The 15,159-nt window shown below is 44.0% G+C and overlaps 1 protein-coding gene across 1 annotated transcript in view; it reads right to left on the bottom strand.

The window, feature by feature from the left end:
• Positions 1 to 15,159, bottom strand: part of KCNH1 (potassium voltage-gated channel subfamily H member 1) — a 376,496-nt gene that overhangs the window by 322,297 nt on the left and 39,040 nt on the right. The window contains 2 exon segments of the mRNA XM_047705009.1: positions 4,366 to 4,484; positions 11,680 to 11,808. Of these exon segments, the coding sequence (XP_047560965.1) occupies positions 4,366 to 4,484; positions 11,680 to 11,808 (248 nt within the window).

Raw genomic sequence — 15,159 nt, 5'->3', positions numbered from 1 at the left:
GATCCCATCAAAAAAGAGAACTACAGACCAATATCCTTGATGAACACAGATGTGAAAATTCTCACCAAAATACTAGCCAATAGGATTCAACAGTACATTAAAAGGATTATTCACCACAACCTAGTGGGATTTATTCCAGGGCTACAAGGTTAGTTCAACATCTGCAAATCAATCAATGTGATACAACACATTAATAAAAGAAAGAACAAGAACCATATGATACTCTCTATAGATGCTGAAAAAGCATTTGACAAAATACAGCATCCCTTCCTGATCAAAACTCGTCAAAGTGTAGGGATAGAAGGCACATACCTCAATATTATTAAAGCCATCTATGAAAAACCCACTGCAAATATCATTCTTTTTTTTTAAGATTTTATTTATTTATTTGACAGACAGAGATCACATGTAGGCAGAGGCCAGCAGAGAGAGAGAGAGAGAGAGGAGGAAGCAGGCTCTCCACTGAGCAGAGAGCCCGATGCGGGGCTCGATCCCAGGACCCTGAGATCACGACCTGAGCCGCAGGCAGAGGCTTTAACCCACTGAGCCACCCAGGTGCCCCCAAATATCATTCTCAATGGAGAAAAACTGAAAGCTTTTCCGCTAAGGTCAGGAACACGGCAGGGATGTCCATTATCACCACTGCTATTCAACATAGTACTAGAAGTCCTAGCCTCAGCAATCAGACAACAAAAGGAAATTAAAGGCATCCAAATCGGCAAAGAAGAAGTCAAACTATTACTCTTTGCAGATGATATGATACTATATGTGGAAAACCCAAAGGACTCCACTCCAGAACTGATAGAACTTGTACAGGAATTCAGTAAAGTGTCAGGATATAAAATCAATGCACAGAAATCAGTTGCATTTCTCTACACCAACAACAAGACAGAAGAAAGAGAAATTAAGGAGTCAATCCCATTTACAATTGCACCCAAAACTATAAGATACCTAGGAATAAACCTAACCAAAGAGGCTAAGAATCTATACTCAGAAAACTATAAAGTACTCATGAAAGAAATTGAGGAAGACACAAAGAAATGGAAAAATGTTCCATGCTCCTGGATTGGAAGAATAAATATTGTGAAAATGTCTATGCTACCTAAAGCAATCTACACATTTAATACAATTCCTATCAAAATACCACCCATTTTTTCCAAAGAAATGGAACAAATAATCCTAAAATTTATATGGAACCAGAAAAGACCTTGAATAGCCAAAGGAATATTGAAAAAGAAAGCCAAAGTTGGTGGCATCACAATTCCGGACTTCAAGCTCTATTACAAAGCTGTCATCATCAAGACATCATGGTACTGGCACAAAAACAGACACATAGATCAATGGAACAGTATAGAGAGCCCAGAAATAGACCCTCAACTCTATGGTCAACTAATCTTCGACAAAGCAGGAAAGAATGTCCAATGGAAAAAAGACAGTCTCTTTTTCCCAGCACACAACAAATGGTGCTGGGAAAATTGGACAGCCACATACAGAAAAATGAAATTGGACCATTTCCTTACACCACACACAAAAATAGACTCAAAATGGATGAAGGACCTCAATGTCAGAAAGGAATCCATCAAAATCCCTGAGGAGAACACAGGCAGCAACCTCTTCGACCTCAGCCGCAACAACATCTTCCTAGGAACATCACCAAAGGCAATGGAACAAGGGCAAAAATGAACTATTGGGATTTTATCAAGATCAAAAGCTTTTGCACAGCAAAGGAAACAGTTAACAAAACCAAAAGACAACTGACAGAATGGGAGAAGATATTTATAAACGACATATCAGATAAAGGGCTAGTATCCAAAATCTATAAAGAACTTAGCAAACTCAACACCCAAAGAACAAATAACCCAATCAGGAAATGGGCAGAAGACATGAACAGATGTTTCTGCAAAGAAGACATCCAGATGGCCAACAGACACATGAAAAAGTGCTCCACCTTACTTGGCATCAGGGAAATACGAATCAAAAACCACAATGAGATATCACCTCACGCCAGTCAGAATGGCTAAAATTAACAAGTCAGGAAATGACAGATGCTGGCGAGGATGTGGAGAAAGGGGAACCTTCCTACACTGTCGGTGGGAATGCAAGCTGGTGCAACCACTCTGGAAAACAGCATGGAGGTTCCTCAAAATGTTGAAAATAGAATTACCCTATGACTAAGCAATTGCACTACTGGGTATTTACCCTAAAAATACAAATGTAGTGATCCGAAGGGGCACGTGCTCCCGAATATCTATAGCAGCAATGTCTACAATAGCCAAACTATGGAAAGAACCTAGATGTCCATCAACAGACGAATGGATAAAGAAGATGTGGTATATATACACAATGGAATACCATGCAGCCATCAAAAGAAATGAAATCTTGCCATTTGTGACGACATGGATGGAACTAGAGGGTATCATGCTTAGCGAAATAAGTCAATTGGAGAAAGACAACTATCATATGATCTCCCTGATATGAGGAAGTGGAGATGTAACATGGGGGGTTAAGGGGATAGGAGAAGAATAAATGAAACAAGATGGGATTGGGAGGGAGACAAACCATAAGTGACTCTTAATCTCACAAAACAAACTGAGGTTTGCTGGGGGGAGGGGGTTGGGAGGGTAGGGTTATGGACATTGGGGAGGGTATGTGCTATGGTGAGTGCTATGAAGTGTGTAAACCTGGCGATTCACAGACCTGTACCCCTGGGGATAAAAATATATTATATGTTTATAAAAAATTTAAAAATTAAAAAAAATACCATCTGTGGACTTTAGCATTGGATCCTTCCAAGAGTTTCCAGTTGGCCAAGCTGCCTAGTGAATTTTGGACTCACCTAGCCAGTCCCCATAGTCTCATAAACCAACTCCTTGCAAGAAATCTCTGAATATATAAATAGCCTTGTGGTTCTATCTCTCTGGGAGAACCCTGACTGATGCAGGTAGCCCGCCTGAGAAAAAGACACTTGAGCCAAGCAAGACTTGCAGCTGGTGAAGGAGCTGCCACACGAGACATCTGAGTGAAAAGCAAGCCTGGTGTGCACAAGGAGCACACAGCAGGAATGCGGCTGAGTAAGAGTAAGCAAGGCAGAGAGCAGCAGGAAAGGAGATTGCTTTATTAACAAAAAGCAGCAGCAGGGACAGGACAAGTGCAGCCTGTATGCCAAAAGGTCTCCTTTAGTTTTCTTTCCATGATGTACCGAGCCCACATCAGGACCAAAAGCTATGCTTCCAAGTGCCTTTTCTTTTTTAACGTGGCACAGGCGAATGCTCTCATCCCCACTGTTGGCAGAGGTTCTGGGATGCCGCAAGGAGATCATTAGTAGTGAACCATCTAATATTCAGAGCCCTGAACGTGAGCTGCACCAAGCTGGCTATTCCTCCCTTAGGGAGCCAGGAGTCAGGCTAGAGATGAGCCCGTCATACGAACAAGGGCCAAGAACCGAGGGCCATCAGCCTGCAAACAGATAGCTTATGTTGTCATCTCTGGGTAAGACGGAAATATGCCATGCGCAAGGGTAACACTCTTCCTCTCCACCCAGGCTGAGTGGGAAAAATGAAGGCCAGGCACCATCAAAGATAATACACAATTTGGATGCAGAACCACCAAAACCGGTAAGAATCACTGGGGTGCATTAAGCCTAGTGAACCCCCTTGCCCAGGCTTCCCAGCCACTCGTTTGTCCCTGCAACTGGGAAAATACCACCACCACAGGCTTTCCTTATGACAAAGGTTACCAGAACAATGATAAATTCAAGTACTTTTATTAACCTGTAAAGATGTTAATGATTATATAAAGTGAAGAAAAGGTAACACAACCACATTAAATGTATGCATTGATTCTTAGATACATTTGAACTTCATAAATATTAACTATGAAAGAATGTATTTATTGGTCTTTAGGTAATAGGATATACTTAACAAAAACTTAAAGAATGCATACAAAAATTATCACAAAGCCATCTGGTTAGTGGAATTGCAGGTGATTTTTGTTTGTTTCCTATTGTTTTCCTCTAATATGTATTAATCAGATAATGAAATTGTTTATGGTTTATAAATAAACACCCCTTCATATATGTAGCACTTCTACTCCTTCCCTACTCTCTCAAGAAAATGAATTGACACATGTAATCTCAATAAGCTGGACTGGAATGGTCTGCAGACTCCTTTTACCTAACGGAAAATCCAGAGGTCAAAGGACTGAGGTCACTTTCCCAAAGTCACACATCATGATGTGTACCCAACCAAGACATGAATCTGAGGGTCCTGAAGGTCCCTTCCAAACCATGCACTTGTTCTGTACCCTTTTTTTAGCACACGGACCCAGGGAAGTGAGGTTTACGAAGAGCTAGCCCCTTGCCCTTACCTCGGCCAGGCGGGAGTGCTTGTGGACATTCTCGCCTTTTTGAACGCTGGGAGCCAGCTGCTGCAGGACGCCCCTGCTGCTCGTCAGAGCTCTGGTCAGCCGAGCAAACTTCCCCCAGCCTGGAGCATGCAGAGGAGAGAAAAGACAGCTTCAATCACGTCCTGAAGGTCACGGACATTCACACCACCGGTTACACTGTTGGGAGCCCACACACCCACTGTCCTCCTGGGCTCCTGTGAGTTCCTCTGCATTCCTCCCAACCCAGACTGGCTCTCAGAAAAGCATCTAGACACACTCAAAGTTGTGTAGCAATTTACTTTTACCTGCACTTTCACTTTGTTCTAATCATAGCTTTGTGACGTAAGTAGGGCAGGTTTTAGTTCCGTTTTACAAATGGGGAAACCGAGGCACAGAATGCCTAGACAATTACAAAGATTCCAGAACCCAGATCTTTCCACTCTGGCCCAAAGCTTTCCTGCTAGATGATACCACAGTTGAGCTATTTCTCTGAATTTGTGACTGGGCTCAGGCTGCTCCCAACCCCCACATGGTCTGATCTAGCAGAGACCAAGCTGGTTCCAGGGGTGGCAAGGACAAGCTAGTTAAATGGCCATCCAGGGCATTACAATCTCCAAAGCCAGGGGAATAAGAAAAGAATCTAATCCCTGGATAGGTGGGGAGAAAGCAAGAGCATATTTTAGCCTGTTCTGGGATGGGGGAAGGACTGTTGGTGACAGGTTCCCCAAATAACAGGAATCCCAAAGAGCCTAGTACTGAACTTGGATTTTTTCAGAGTTAGGCTCTTTCAGCTGGAAACAAAACTGCAATCGAATTCTGCAAAGCTTTTCAAGAACAGAAAGTATATTTTTCCATCAGGTAAAGCGCAGCTATGCATGAAAAGATCAGCAAGGGCTCTGCAAGCCCTCAATCCAAGCCACCCCTCTCCTACCATCACTTCACCACCACCACTATCCAAACTCTGAGACAGATGATAAGAAGGAGGTGGCATGACTGATACCCCAGACCCTGCCTGGCAGGGAGCTCAGGGTCCCGGTCCATAAGCTGATCTAGCACAAGGGATGAAAAGAAAGATCCCTGGACCTCTGGGCATTTCCCCAGGCTCTGGCTAGCCTCTCGCGCTCTGGGCTAGCCCTGAAACCTTTCCAGGAATGTGACTCTCAAAGGAGCTGGCTCTCCACTGGCTGAGTGGAAGGCAGGGGAAGATGAATGGGTATTGGATGGGGAAATGGACCAAGAGTGTAAAATTCTCCATCACACCTCTATCAGCATGGTCAGGCTCTGCCTGTTCTGAAGGAAGAAAATAAGTTCTCTTCCAAGTTCCACCCCATGTTTTCCTTGCTGAAATATAGATATTTTCTAATGGGCCTGATGAAAAACTTCCTTCATTCTTGTATTTATTCTGTAAACATAATTGTTACATGCCAGGCATAGTGCTAGGTACTGGAGATACTAAGATCAATAAGATACAGATTCCAGCTTCAAAGAGCATGCACCCCAGCAGGGAAGACCGATAAATTTTTAAAAAGCTGTGATATGGAAGCTAAGTTCTGGGACAGACATGAGTATAGGATGGTATGGTCAAGACTGTCTGAAGAAGGCATAGCTTAGGGTTAGGGCAGAGGAAGTGACACCAGAACAAAATTTTGAAAGATGAGTAGGAATTAAAACACAAGAAGAAAGAGATGTTATACACAGAAAGCACAGCACCTGCAAAGGCAAAAACCATAAAACAGAGTAATATGTCAGTGAAGAGTAAGACAACCTAAAAGGCTAGATGAAGGAGGCACAGCTGGTAGAGGGAAGATGGGTGAAGACCATGGCCTGAAGTGATGTTAAAGTGGTTGCCAGGGGCCACAGGGAGAAGAATGTCAGTGGTAAGAACCAAGATAACAGGTTAAGAAATTTGAACTTCATCCTGAAACCCATGGGGAACCAGGAAGGAGTTTTAATAGGTTGGGAAGGAAGAAACACACCAACTTCACTTTAGAAAGACAGAATGGGAACAAGCATGGCAGGCTTTTAATAAACAAGGTTGACAGATAAAAGACCAGTTAGGACCCCAGGCAAGAGGTCCTGCATGCGTGGACAATCCCAGGGCCTGGGCCCGGCAACAAGGAGAGCTTGAGAACAGCTGTAGGGGTAGGACCCCCAGAACTTGGGGAGAAACAGCTGCAGAAGGAAAGAAGAGGCAACCCAGGCAGTCTCTGGGTTCCTGGTTTGGGGAACTGGGGTGACAGCCACACCAATGAGAGTAAAAACATGTCAGAGAAGCAAACGCACATGATGGAACATAACAGGTACCATTTGGACCAGAGCCATCAGGAGAAACCCTCCTGGAAACAATTTCTTATTGTCCGAAAGGCCACATGGGAGGAGACAACCCGATGAGAACCTAGCTCAGGATGACCTTCCTTCGGGGAAGCACAGTGGACCTTTTCCACAGGAAGATGAGGTTCAAAAGTGCCCTTCCTGGATACTGCCCCTCCACAGGCAGAACTGCCCACTCCCTCTTTTTATACTCCCCCCCGGTCTCAGGCTGACTTGTATCTATCCAGCACACACAGGTACTGGGTGTCTTTGGGGTGAGAGGGGGTGGACAGGAAGGGGAGGCATGAAAGCAGAAGAAGGCCAGAAGGAACAAAACACAATGTACAATCCACCAGCTGGCTAAAAAGTACTCCTTGGATCCTTTCTCCACTCTCCACAAGGACAACCACATCCCCCTTCCCTGACCACACAATAGCACACAACAGAATTCAATGCGGGCGAGACCCCCACCAGGCTGCTTGAGCCCACACAGCCCTGTATCCTCCCTCAGCCAGACAAGAGGGTTCTGGGATGGAATGAAATCCCAGCTCCTCCAAGGGTAAGTAAGTTCAGGGATAGGAGACAAGACTGACGTTCAGGCCCCAGCCCTGGGAAAGAATGCCAAGTCGCTTTGAGTAGAAGTTGCAGAGGATGGCTGGTAGGAGTCCTGACTTTGATGGGGAGGCTGTGAGGACAGGCGGGTCCTAATCTGCAGAATCACAGATTCTCTTAGAGGACCTGGTGCCATAACCCAATGTATGCAAGAGAATAGAGGACACCGGGGACCAAGATGGAGAGTCAGTGTGGACACTGCCTAAGGATTCTCAGGTCCTCCTCCCCTGATCTTTTCCTCAACAATGTAGAAATAACCAAAACTCTAGAGTGGCTTCTTCAAGGAGGAGTCACTAAATTATCACCTTTCTGTCATCCCAAGGGCGGACAGACAAAATGTTAGTATCGGAGGAGACAAGGGGACCTGTGGCTTGTATCCACTGCCCAGATTCTTTTCCAAGACTGCCTCGCAAACATCACACAGAAAGAGATACGGGGAAGGGTCTGCAGTTACAATAGCTTGCTCGAGCCCTCCTCCCCACACATTCTCAATCTTGGCCTTTAAAAATCTCCTCTAAAGTTTTACGTTCCTTTTTTGATCTGAATCTGGCTCAAGTTTACTGTGTGAAAGTAAATACGTGAGTCTTTAAAAGTGAATTCACTCCTTTAATGTGAGTTTATTTGGTGGGGTAAGAGACAAAACAAAAGGGATGACTCAGCCTCATCCTTCAGGGAACAATGGGGAGAGAAAACTCTGAGCCTTACCATCTAATTCTTCTCTACCCATGTACCCAAGCCTCCTCGCTCAAAGGGGAGAATAGGACAGAGAAAAATATCCTGCAGCCACTAACAATTATCTATAATAACAGAAAGTAAGAAAGGAAAATAAGTCAGAGAAAGACAATCACCATATCATCTCACTCATATGTGGAATTTAAGAAACACAACAGAAGATCACAGGGGAAGAGAGGAAAAAATAAAACAACATGAAATCAGAGAGGGAGACAAATCATAAGAGACTTTTTTTTTTTTTTTAATTTATTTGACAGACAGAGATCACAAGGAGGCAGAGAGGCAGGCAGAGAGAGGAAGGGAAGCAGGCTCCCTGCTGAGCAGAGAGCCCGATGCGGGACTCGATCCCAGGACTCTGGGATCATGACCTGAGCCGAAGGCAGAGGCTTAACCCACTGAGCCACCCAGGCGCCCCCATAAGAGACTCTTAATCATAGGCAACAAACTGAGGGTTGCTGGAGGGGGGAGATGAGGGGATGGGGTAACTGGGTGATGGGCATCAAGGAGGGCACGTGATGTAATGAGCACTGGGTGTTATATAAAACCGATGAATCACTGACCTCTACCTCTGAAATTAATAATATACTATATGTTAATTAATTGAATTTAAACTTAAAAAAACAGATAAGTAAGAGATTAGGAAAAACAAAACCCCTGGAACATTACAGATTCTCATTTCAACCAAGAATTCCCATCTACTCTCTCATTCTGACTTCAAATACACACACACACACAACACACACACACACACACAGAGCTGTAGCCTGACCTGCATTTCCTGGCTCCCGCCATCTGTGGTCACTTTTTATCAGAAACCAGGGGAAGCAGTCAAAGATGGGCAGAAAAGAAAAGATGAGGTGGTCAGGGGCCTGGATCATTCCTACAAAGGAGCTTGAGAATTGATACGCTCAAAGAGGGGCCTGGGGGAAGGGGAGTTACTTTGTGTCTGATGCTGAAATAGTCCACAGCTGCTTGTCTGTGGGGAAATGTGAGGCACCCGCTGGCTTCTTCCATCACTAGCAAGGCACTTAGCCCCGTCCCAAGCCCCAGAGTTAGGCACTGCATAATCAAGGGGCACAATCTCCTTTTTTTTTTTTTTTTTTTTAAGATTTCATTTATTTATTTGACAGAGAGAAATCACAAGTAGGCAGAGAGGCAGGCAGAGAGAGAGGAGGAAGCAGGCTTCCTGCTGAGCAGAAAGCCCGATGTGGGGCTCAAACCCAGGACCTGGGATCATGACCTGAGCCGAAGGCAGCGGCTTAACCCACTGAGCCACCCAGGCGCCCCGCACAATCTCCTTTTAAAGATAATTTGAGCACAGCTGACTAAAGCAAAGGGTGAATCTGATAGTGGGAAACATGTGCTCCTAAGCCAAAGAGCAATTATCTGGGGATTTCTGGGGATTTGGATAAGCCACACTCCCCTTCCCGCTCAAAAGTGAATTCCCAATAACCCTGGGTCAGCAAGGCTCTCAAGACTCCTACTGCCGACTGGGATGCTGCACTGAAAACCCAGCTAGAATCTGCCAGAAGCTCCCAATGGGAGAGCACATCCAAGAAGAAATGTCAAGTCAGAAGAACAATCCAGCCACATGGCAAAGTATCTTCCTAGACTGGATCCTTGCAGCCAGAGCTGCAGTTTATAGACTTACAATGAACAAGGCCTGGGCAGCTCTCAAGCTCTTCCACCATAAACTGATGAATATAAAATGTGACCTTGTCCTAAGTAGAGTGCTCCACTCAAAGGAGGCCAGGGGCACAGTGACATAACAGGAGGGAGGGTCCAAATATAATCTGTCGTGGCACTGGAAATGGACAGACTTATAAAGTCATGTCTTGGAGAAGGCTTTAAGCGATCACTAGCAGCACTCCTACAGGGAATACTGAAGCACGCGTGCGTGTGTGCTTGTGAGCATGCGTGTGTGCGTGCGTGCACATGCACCCAAACACTCATCAGCACGGAAATGCATCACTGACTCAAGTTAAAAGACGTAGAGCATATTTTTTTCCTGGACAATAAACTGAGGCGAATCTCACCACCTCACTTTGATTGATCGCCTCGTTCACATCTCCCGAGAGCCGAATGCAGAAGCTTCCGTGGCACGTGAGGCGTGCTCACTGCTGAGGACAGCTTTCCTACTAAACAACATTTGCGTGTCACCCAAAAATGTTCCAGCGGTGGCGAGAGGCAAGCAGCCTGACTCAACCAACATGCTGATTCTTTACATTTTTAAGACAAAACTTACAAAGACAAATGGCAAATATCTAACGGCCTTTAATTGTTTATGAGTTTATTCAATTAAAGAAGCAAAGCGCTTTTCTAGAGGGTAGCAGGGTGATACTTAATCACGAGTTGGTCTTTCACCGTGGAATCACTATCATACTGAGAAATCTTCAAGCTAGAATCCAGAAATCGGGGAATCACAAACCCGCAGGAAAAAGAAGAGACTGCAGGAGGCTGGGGTACTCTTTGAGAAACTTTACACCTGCTGCCGTCTTGAAACCAAGAGGAAGGCTACAATTGATTTACTGGGTTATCAGATAGTTAAAAGGAAAAATATGATGAAAACTACGATGATAGTTATACACAGTGCTGTGCTCTGAAGTTTATAAATGTAGGCCTCCAGACGTGCTACAGGACACAGCCCAGGAGAGGAGCCACATAACGCGTTTTATTTCCTCCTATTAGGCACATTTAACAATCACAATGTTGTCACATCCCCATTTGGCTTCTCCCTGGACTCCGCTCAGATCTCTCTGGTGCATCTCGGGAAACCTCAAGGAGCATGGTTCTCAGGGAGCTGGAAAATCAGCCACAGGCCCTAGAAGCACTACAACTAAGGGGAGCTACAGCATCCAGATTACCTCGTGTGCATGCTGGGGAAGAGGGACAGAAGAGAGCGCTGGGACACCCCCGAATCCCACACCTCCGGGAATAACATGCCACCTTGTGTGTATCTGATAGCTCAAGCTCTTCAGGAGTACCATCGTTCTCGAAATTCTGAGCCCTTTCCTTCCTTGGCCCCCAGTGTTATTTAAAGAATACATGCCCGTGATACAGCTGAAGTGAGCACTGCCATCTGCAGTCACAGGCTGATTAAATGACCCATATGCAAATGTTACTCAAGACCTCATTAATACCACGTATCCAATGAATTCACCAGCCAAGACTTAACTCAATCAACCACAGAGGCAGAGATGTGTTAAAATCTACTTTAACAATCCTGAAATATAGGAAGTAATCAAATCTAACAAAGTTTACATACAAATAAGATGAATGTAGCCATGGACTGCCTCATTTGGGTGCCGGCATCTCCTGGGGACCCCGGAAAAGAAGCTGCTGCTACCAGAGGTGCCCAGCTCCCTTCTTCTGTCTAATCGTTACTGGAAAGGGTTAATCTAAAAAGGTATAAAACTGATTCAAATGCTTTCCTAAACAAAACTTTTATCCCCTCTCTTCTTCCCGCTTAATACATTCCAGAATGTTACAATGCTTTACCCGACACAAATTAAAGTTTAAATCTTGATCTTTGAGCAGAGATTGCCTTGGCAACCTCAAATTCTCTGGAAGGGGGGGTCACACCACAGGATTAAAAAAAAAAACACAGTGCATAAATATATGCGCACAATCAGAATTACACACCTTTACATGAATCATCCTCAATTGGCTGTTTGAAAGCTGTTATGTCACTGAAAGTGCAAAGGAATAAAACCACTTTATCCTGTTCATTTCGAATTGGAGCAATTTTCACAAAGAACCACACAGGTGTCCCTGAAAGAAATATCAAAAGGTTGGTCAGTAATTTGCATTCTCACATGAGGGGCTCTGAAAAAAAAAGACTTGGGAATGAATAGGTACAAATAATTTCTCATTCTTAAATGGTTTCATTTCTTCAGGGGCTGGGATGTCATACTGTGAATTCCTCTTCTTGCTAGGATAAGAAATTTTCACAGTGACTATTTGGCAGGGATTTTCTTCTGGTTCCAATATTTTATAAATGTAGGTCTTTTAACCCTTGCAAAAGGATTAGAAAATGGGTTGAAAAATCCCTTCTGATCTTATGGAAAGTCACTAGGGTACAGAAACCTAAATACTTACCTTAGACCATGCCGTAGACAAGTAAAGAGCAGGGACCAGGACAGGCATTGCCAACCATGGCTGGCAGAACCACTGCAAACTCGAATTTCCATTGCTAAAGGGCCCCAGTGTCCAAATCCAGTTTGGGCATCTATCATTTGACTCACACGCTCAATCAACCATGGACCAAAAGCTATATTTCTAAGTCTCTCTCCCCAAAATAAAACCCAAAAGGTCCAAAGCCATGGCAAATGACAACACACTGAAGAAAGAAGAGAACCACCCCGATCATTCTCCCAGCAAAGACTCCCTCAAAAAGGGAGGTTCCCGTGTGGCTTCGGGCTATGTTTACCTTAGTGCTTTATGGAGCTCAGCCACTGTGTTTCCACTTCCAATCCTAATTCCTGAGTGAAAATGGGATAAATGAGCTCTTCCAAAGCACTGCCCTAATCCACACAAAGAGAAGGTGGGCAGGACTCATCTAACTTCTCAGGGAGGGCACTCACTCAGGTGTCAACCACTATCTACACAAAGTCAGTGCCTGGCTTCCAAAACAGAATTAGGGAAAACAAATATTTTCTATCTATAGAGGACATCCTAGCCAGCCACACCAAACAATTCTGTGATGCAAAATTAAATGAGACATAAAGAAATGCAAGTTCTTCCCTATCTAGTTCTCATATCCCCTTAAACAGCATCTGGGATATAAGGACTCAACTATTTGCTGAATTTTACAGAACTGGGATAATACTTTACATGCTATTTTATAACCACTTTCAGGTTAAAATACAGTAAGTATTTCTCCATGTTAAGAATTAGAGAAACTTCCTGGGGCACCTGGGTGGCTCAGTTGGTTAAACATCTGTCTTGGACTCAAGTTATGATCCCAGGGTTCTGGGATTGAGCCCCACCTCCCTCCCTTGGGTTTCCTGATCAGCAGGAAGCTTGCTTCTCTCTCTCTCTCTCTCTCTGTCACTCCCTCTGTTTGTGAGCGCTCTCTCTCTCTCTCTCTCTGCATGTCAAATAAATAAATAAAATATTTTACAAAAGAAGTAGAGAAGCTTCCTATATACCAGCATTGTGTTCAGCATTTTACATATATTATTTTATTTTAAGATAGCAAGCAAACAACTCACTGAATCTTGGGAGATGGAAATAAATCCCCAAGAGGTATCTCTGGGCCTCTCTGCGGGCAATCATGGCAAACTCTACATTATACGACAACATGGCCAGACAGACATCTGACTGACATGAGGATTAGCCAATCCAATTTAACAATACCCAGCTTACACATCTGGCTATCCCACTTACTCAGATGGAAGCATAAATAACCATAAAATATATAGTCAAACAGGCAGCAAATAGATCAGATGGGAATATATTCTCCTTACATCTTCATTATCTATACATTCACCCATAGTTAATTTTATTCCTCTGTCGATTTTCTGCTCCATAATTTTCAGCTGCCAGTTTCTGGGCGCTCTTAGAAGACAGACAAGTTATAACGTCACCCTATGAAAAAAGTGTTTTGAAAGAAAAATCCACTATACCAAAAATCACACATAGCCTTCCAAAATCAAAAAGAATATGGCCTTTGAATCACCTACTGTTTTTGAAAGGTCTATATTACTATTCTTCCCAGTTCCCTGCTCAGAAACTATGGGATTTTATATTACTATTCTTCCCAGTTCCCTGCTCAGAAACTATGGGATTTTAAACCATTTTCAATTAAACACAGAAAACTCAAAGCGTCACACCAATTGAACTTACACAACCCACAGCTCTCCCTTACATCCTATAGCGGTAAGACAAAAAGCAACAAATCAAAACACCATTTTCTTTCTGCTCTTAAAAAAAAAAATTAAGCTATTTTTTTTTTTTCAAATGGTAAACCAGAAAATGCTGCTAATTTATCAAACCAGTAAGGAATGAGAGGAGAGGCCCCCCCACTCATGAGATCTAACCTAAGAGCTTCATCTTTTGTTGGAATCCCTGGAACCATAACCTTCCCAGCTGCCACCTATGGGCCACCCACGGTACTTATCAGCTGGGCCCCATGCCTGTGAACTTTTCCAGCTGGGACTGTGCCATCTAATCTTCATATTCCATTTATGGCTCCTGGGGTTGATGACATTACCCACACCTCCCAGATCATGAGAGCCCACTGTGTTTGTCACGGTGGAAGGCCTTTTTCATTTTACTGCAGTTCAAGCTCATCTTGAACTCCCCCCTCCTCTACTTCTAGAGGTCAATCTATTTAAAACGGTGCACTTCTCTCCACCAAACTGAGCCCAATGCTTCCTCCAGAAACGCTCCCTGATTAAACATGTGCTATTCCAATCATTTCTTTTCGGGCAATAAATACGAATCTTATACCAAAATTCATATAGCCAGGACGCCTTAGAGCATGTGTCTAATTGATCAGTTGGGCTTCTTGAGGGAGGGAACCTCCTTCTCCCTGATCTAGTATCTCCTCATGGACAGACAGACTTCAAAGGAACTCCCGAGTCTTTTCTCTAGGTTGGTAATTCAGAGGACATATGTAGCTCAACACTTCTCTTCATCTGCTTTCTCAGAGATGAATCCCCACCTGCTCTGCTTCCCCATCTATAGAAGATGTTAGGGGAGAACTCAAAATGGTAGGGCGATGACCGATAGGAGGAGAAGCCTGCAGTTCTCCAGTGCTACCTGTGTTGGGTGCAGAAGTCTGATTCTAGGACTCACTTTTGGAAACTTTACTTGTCCACAGACATAAACTATATTCTCTAGGATCAGCTTTGCTCGTCCTGAAGGGGATATTTTAACCTCCATTTGCCTGAGTCCTGAATCTCTCTCAACTGCTTCTGATAACAGGCAAGGAAGGAAAGAACTATGTGAGGGCTCCCTATAAACCTTAACAATGGAGGGCTCTTTCCTTAAATAGACTGTAATTCACTCTGGGGCAGGAGATCTGAGGTTTCTCTGTCTCATCACCTTGCACCCTTGTATAGTACAAGGTTATGCATTGGGTTACATGAGGTTATTATAACAGTCAACTCCAGAAGG

The sequence above is a fragment of the Lutra lutra genome, chromosome 15 (assembly GCF_902655055.1).
Source record: "Lutra lutra chromosome 15, mLutLut1.2, whole genome shotgun sequence".
Classification (NCBI taxonomy): domain Eukaryota; kingdom Metazoa; phylum Chordata; class Mammalia; order Carnivora; family Mustelidae; genus Lutra; species Lutra lutra.
Note: the sequence above shows the minus strand (reverse complement) of the source record. Positions and strands in the feature narration are given on the sequence as shown.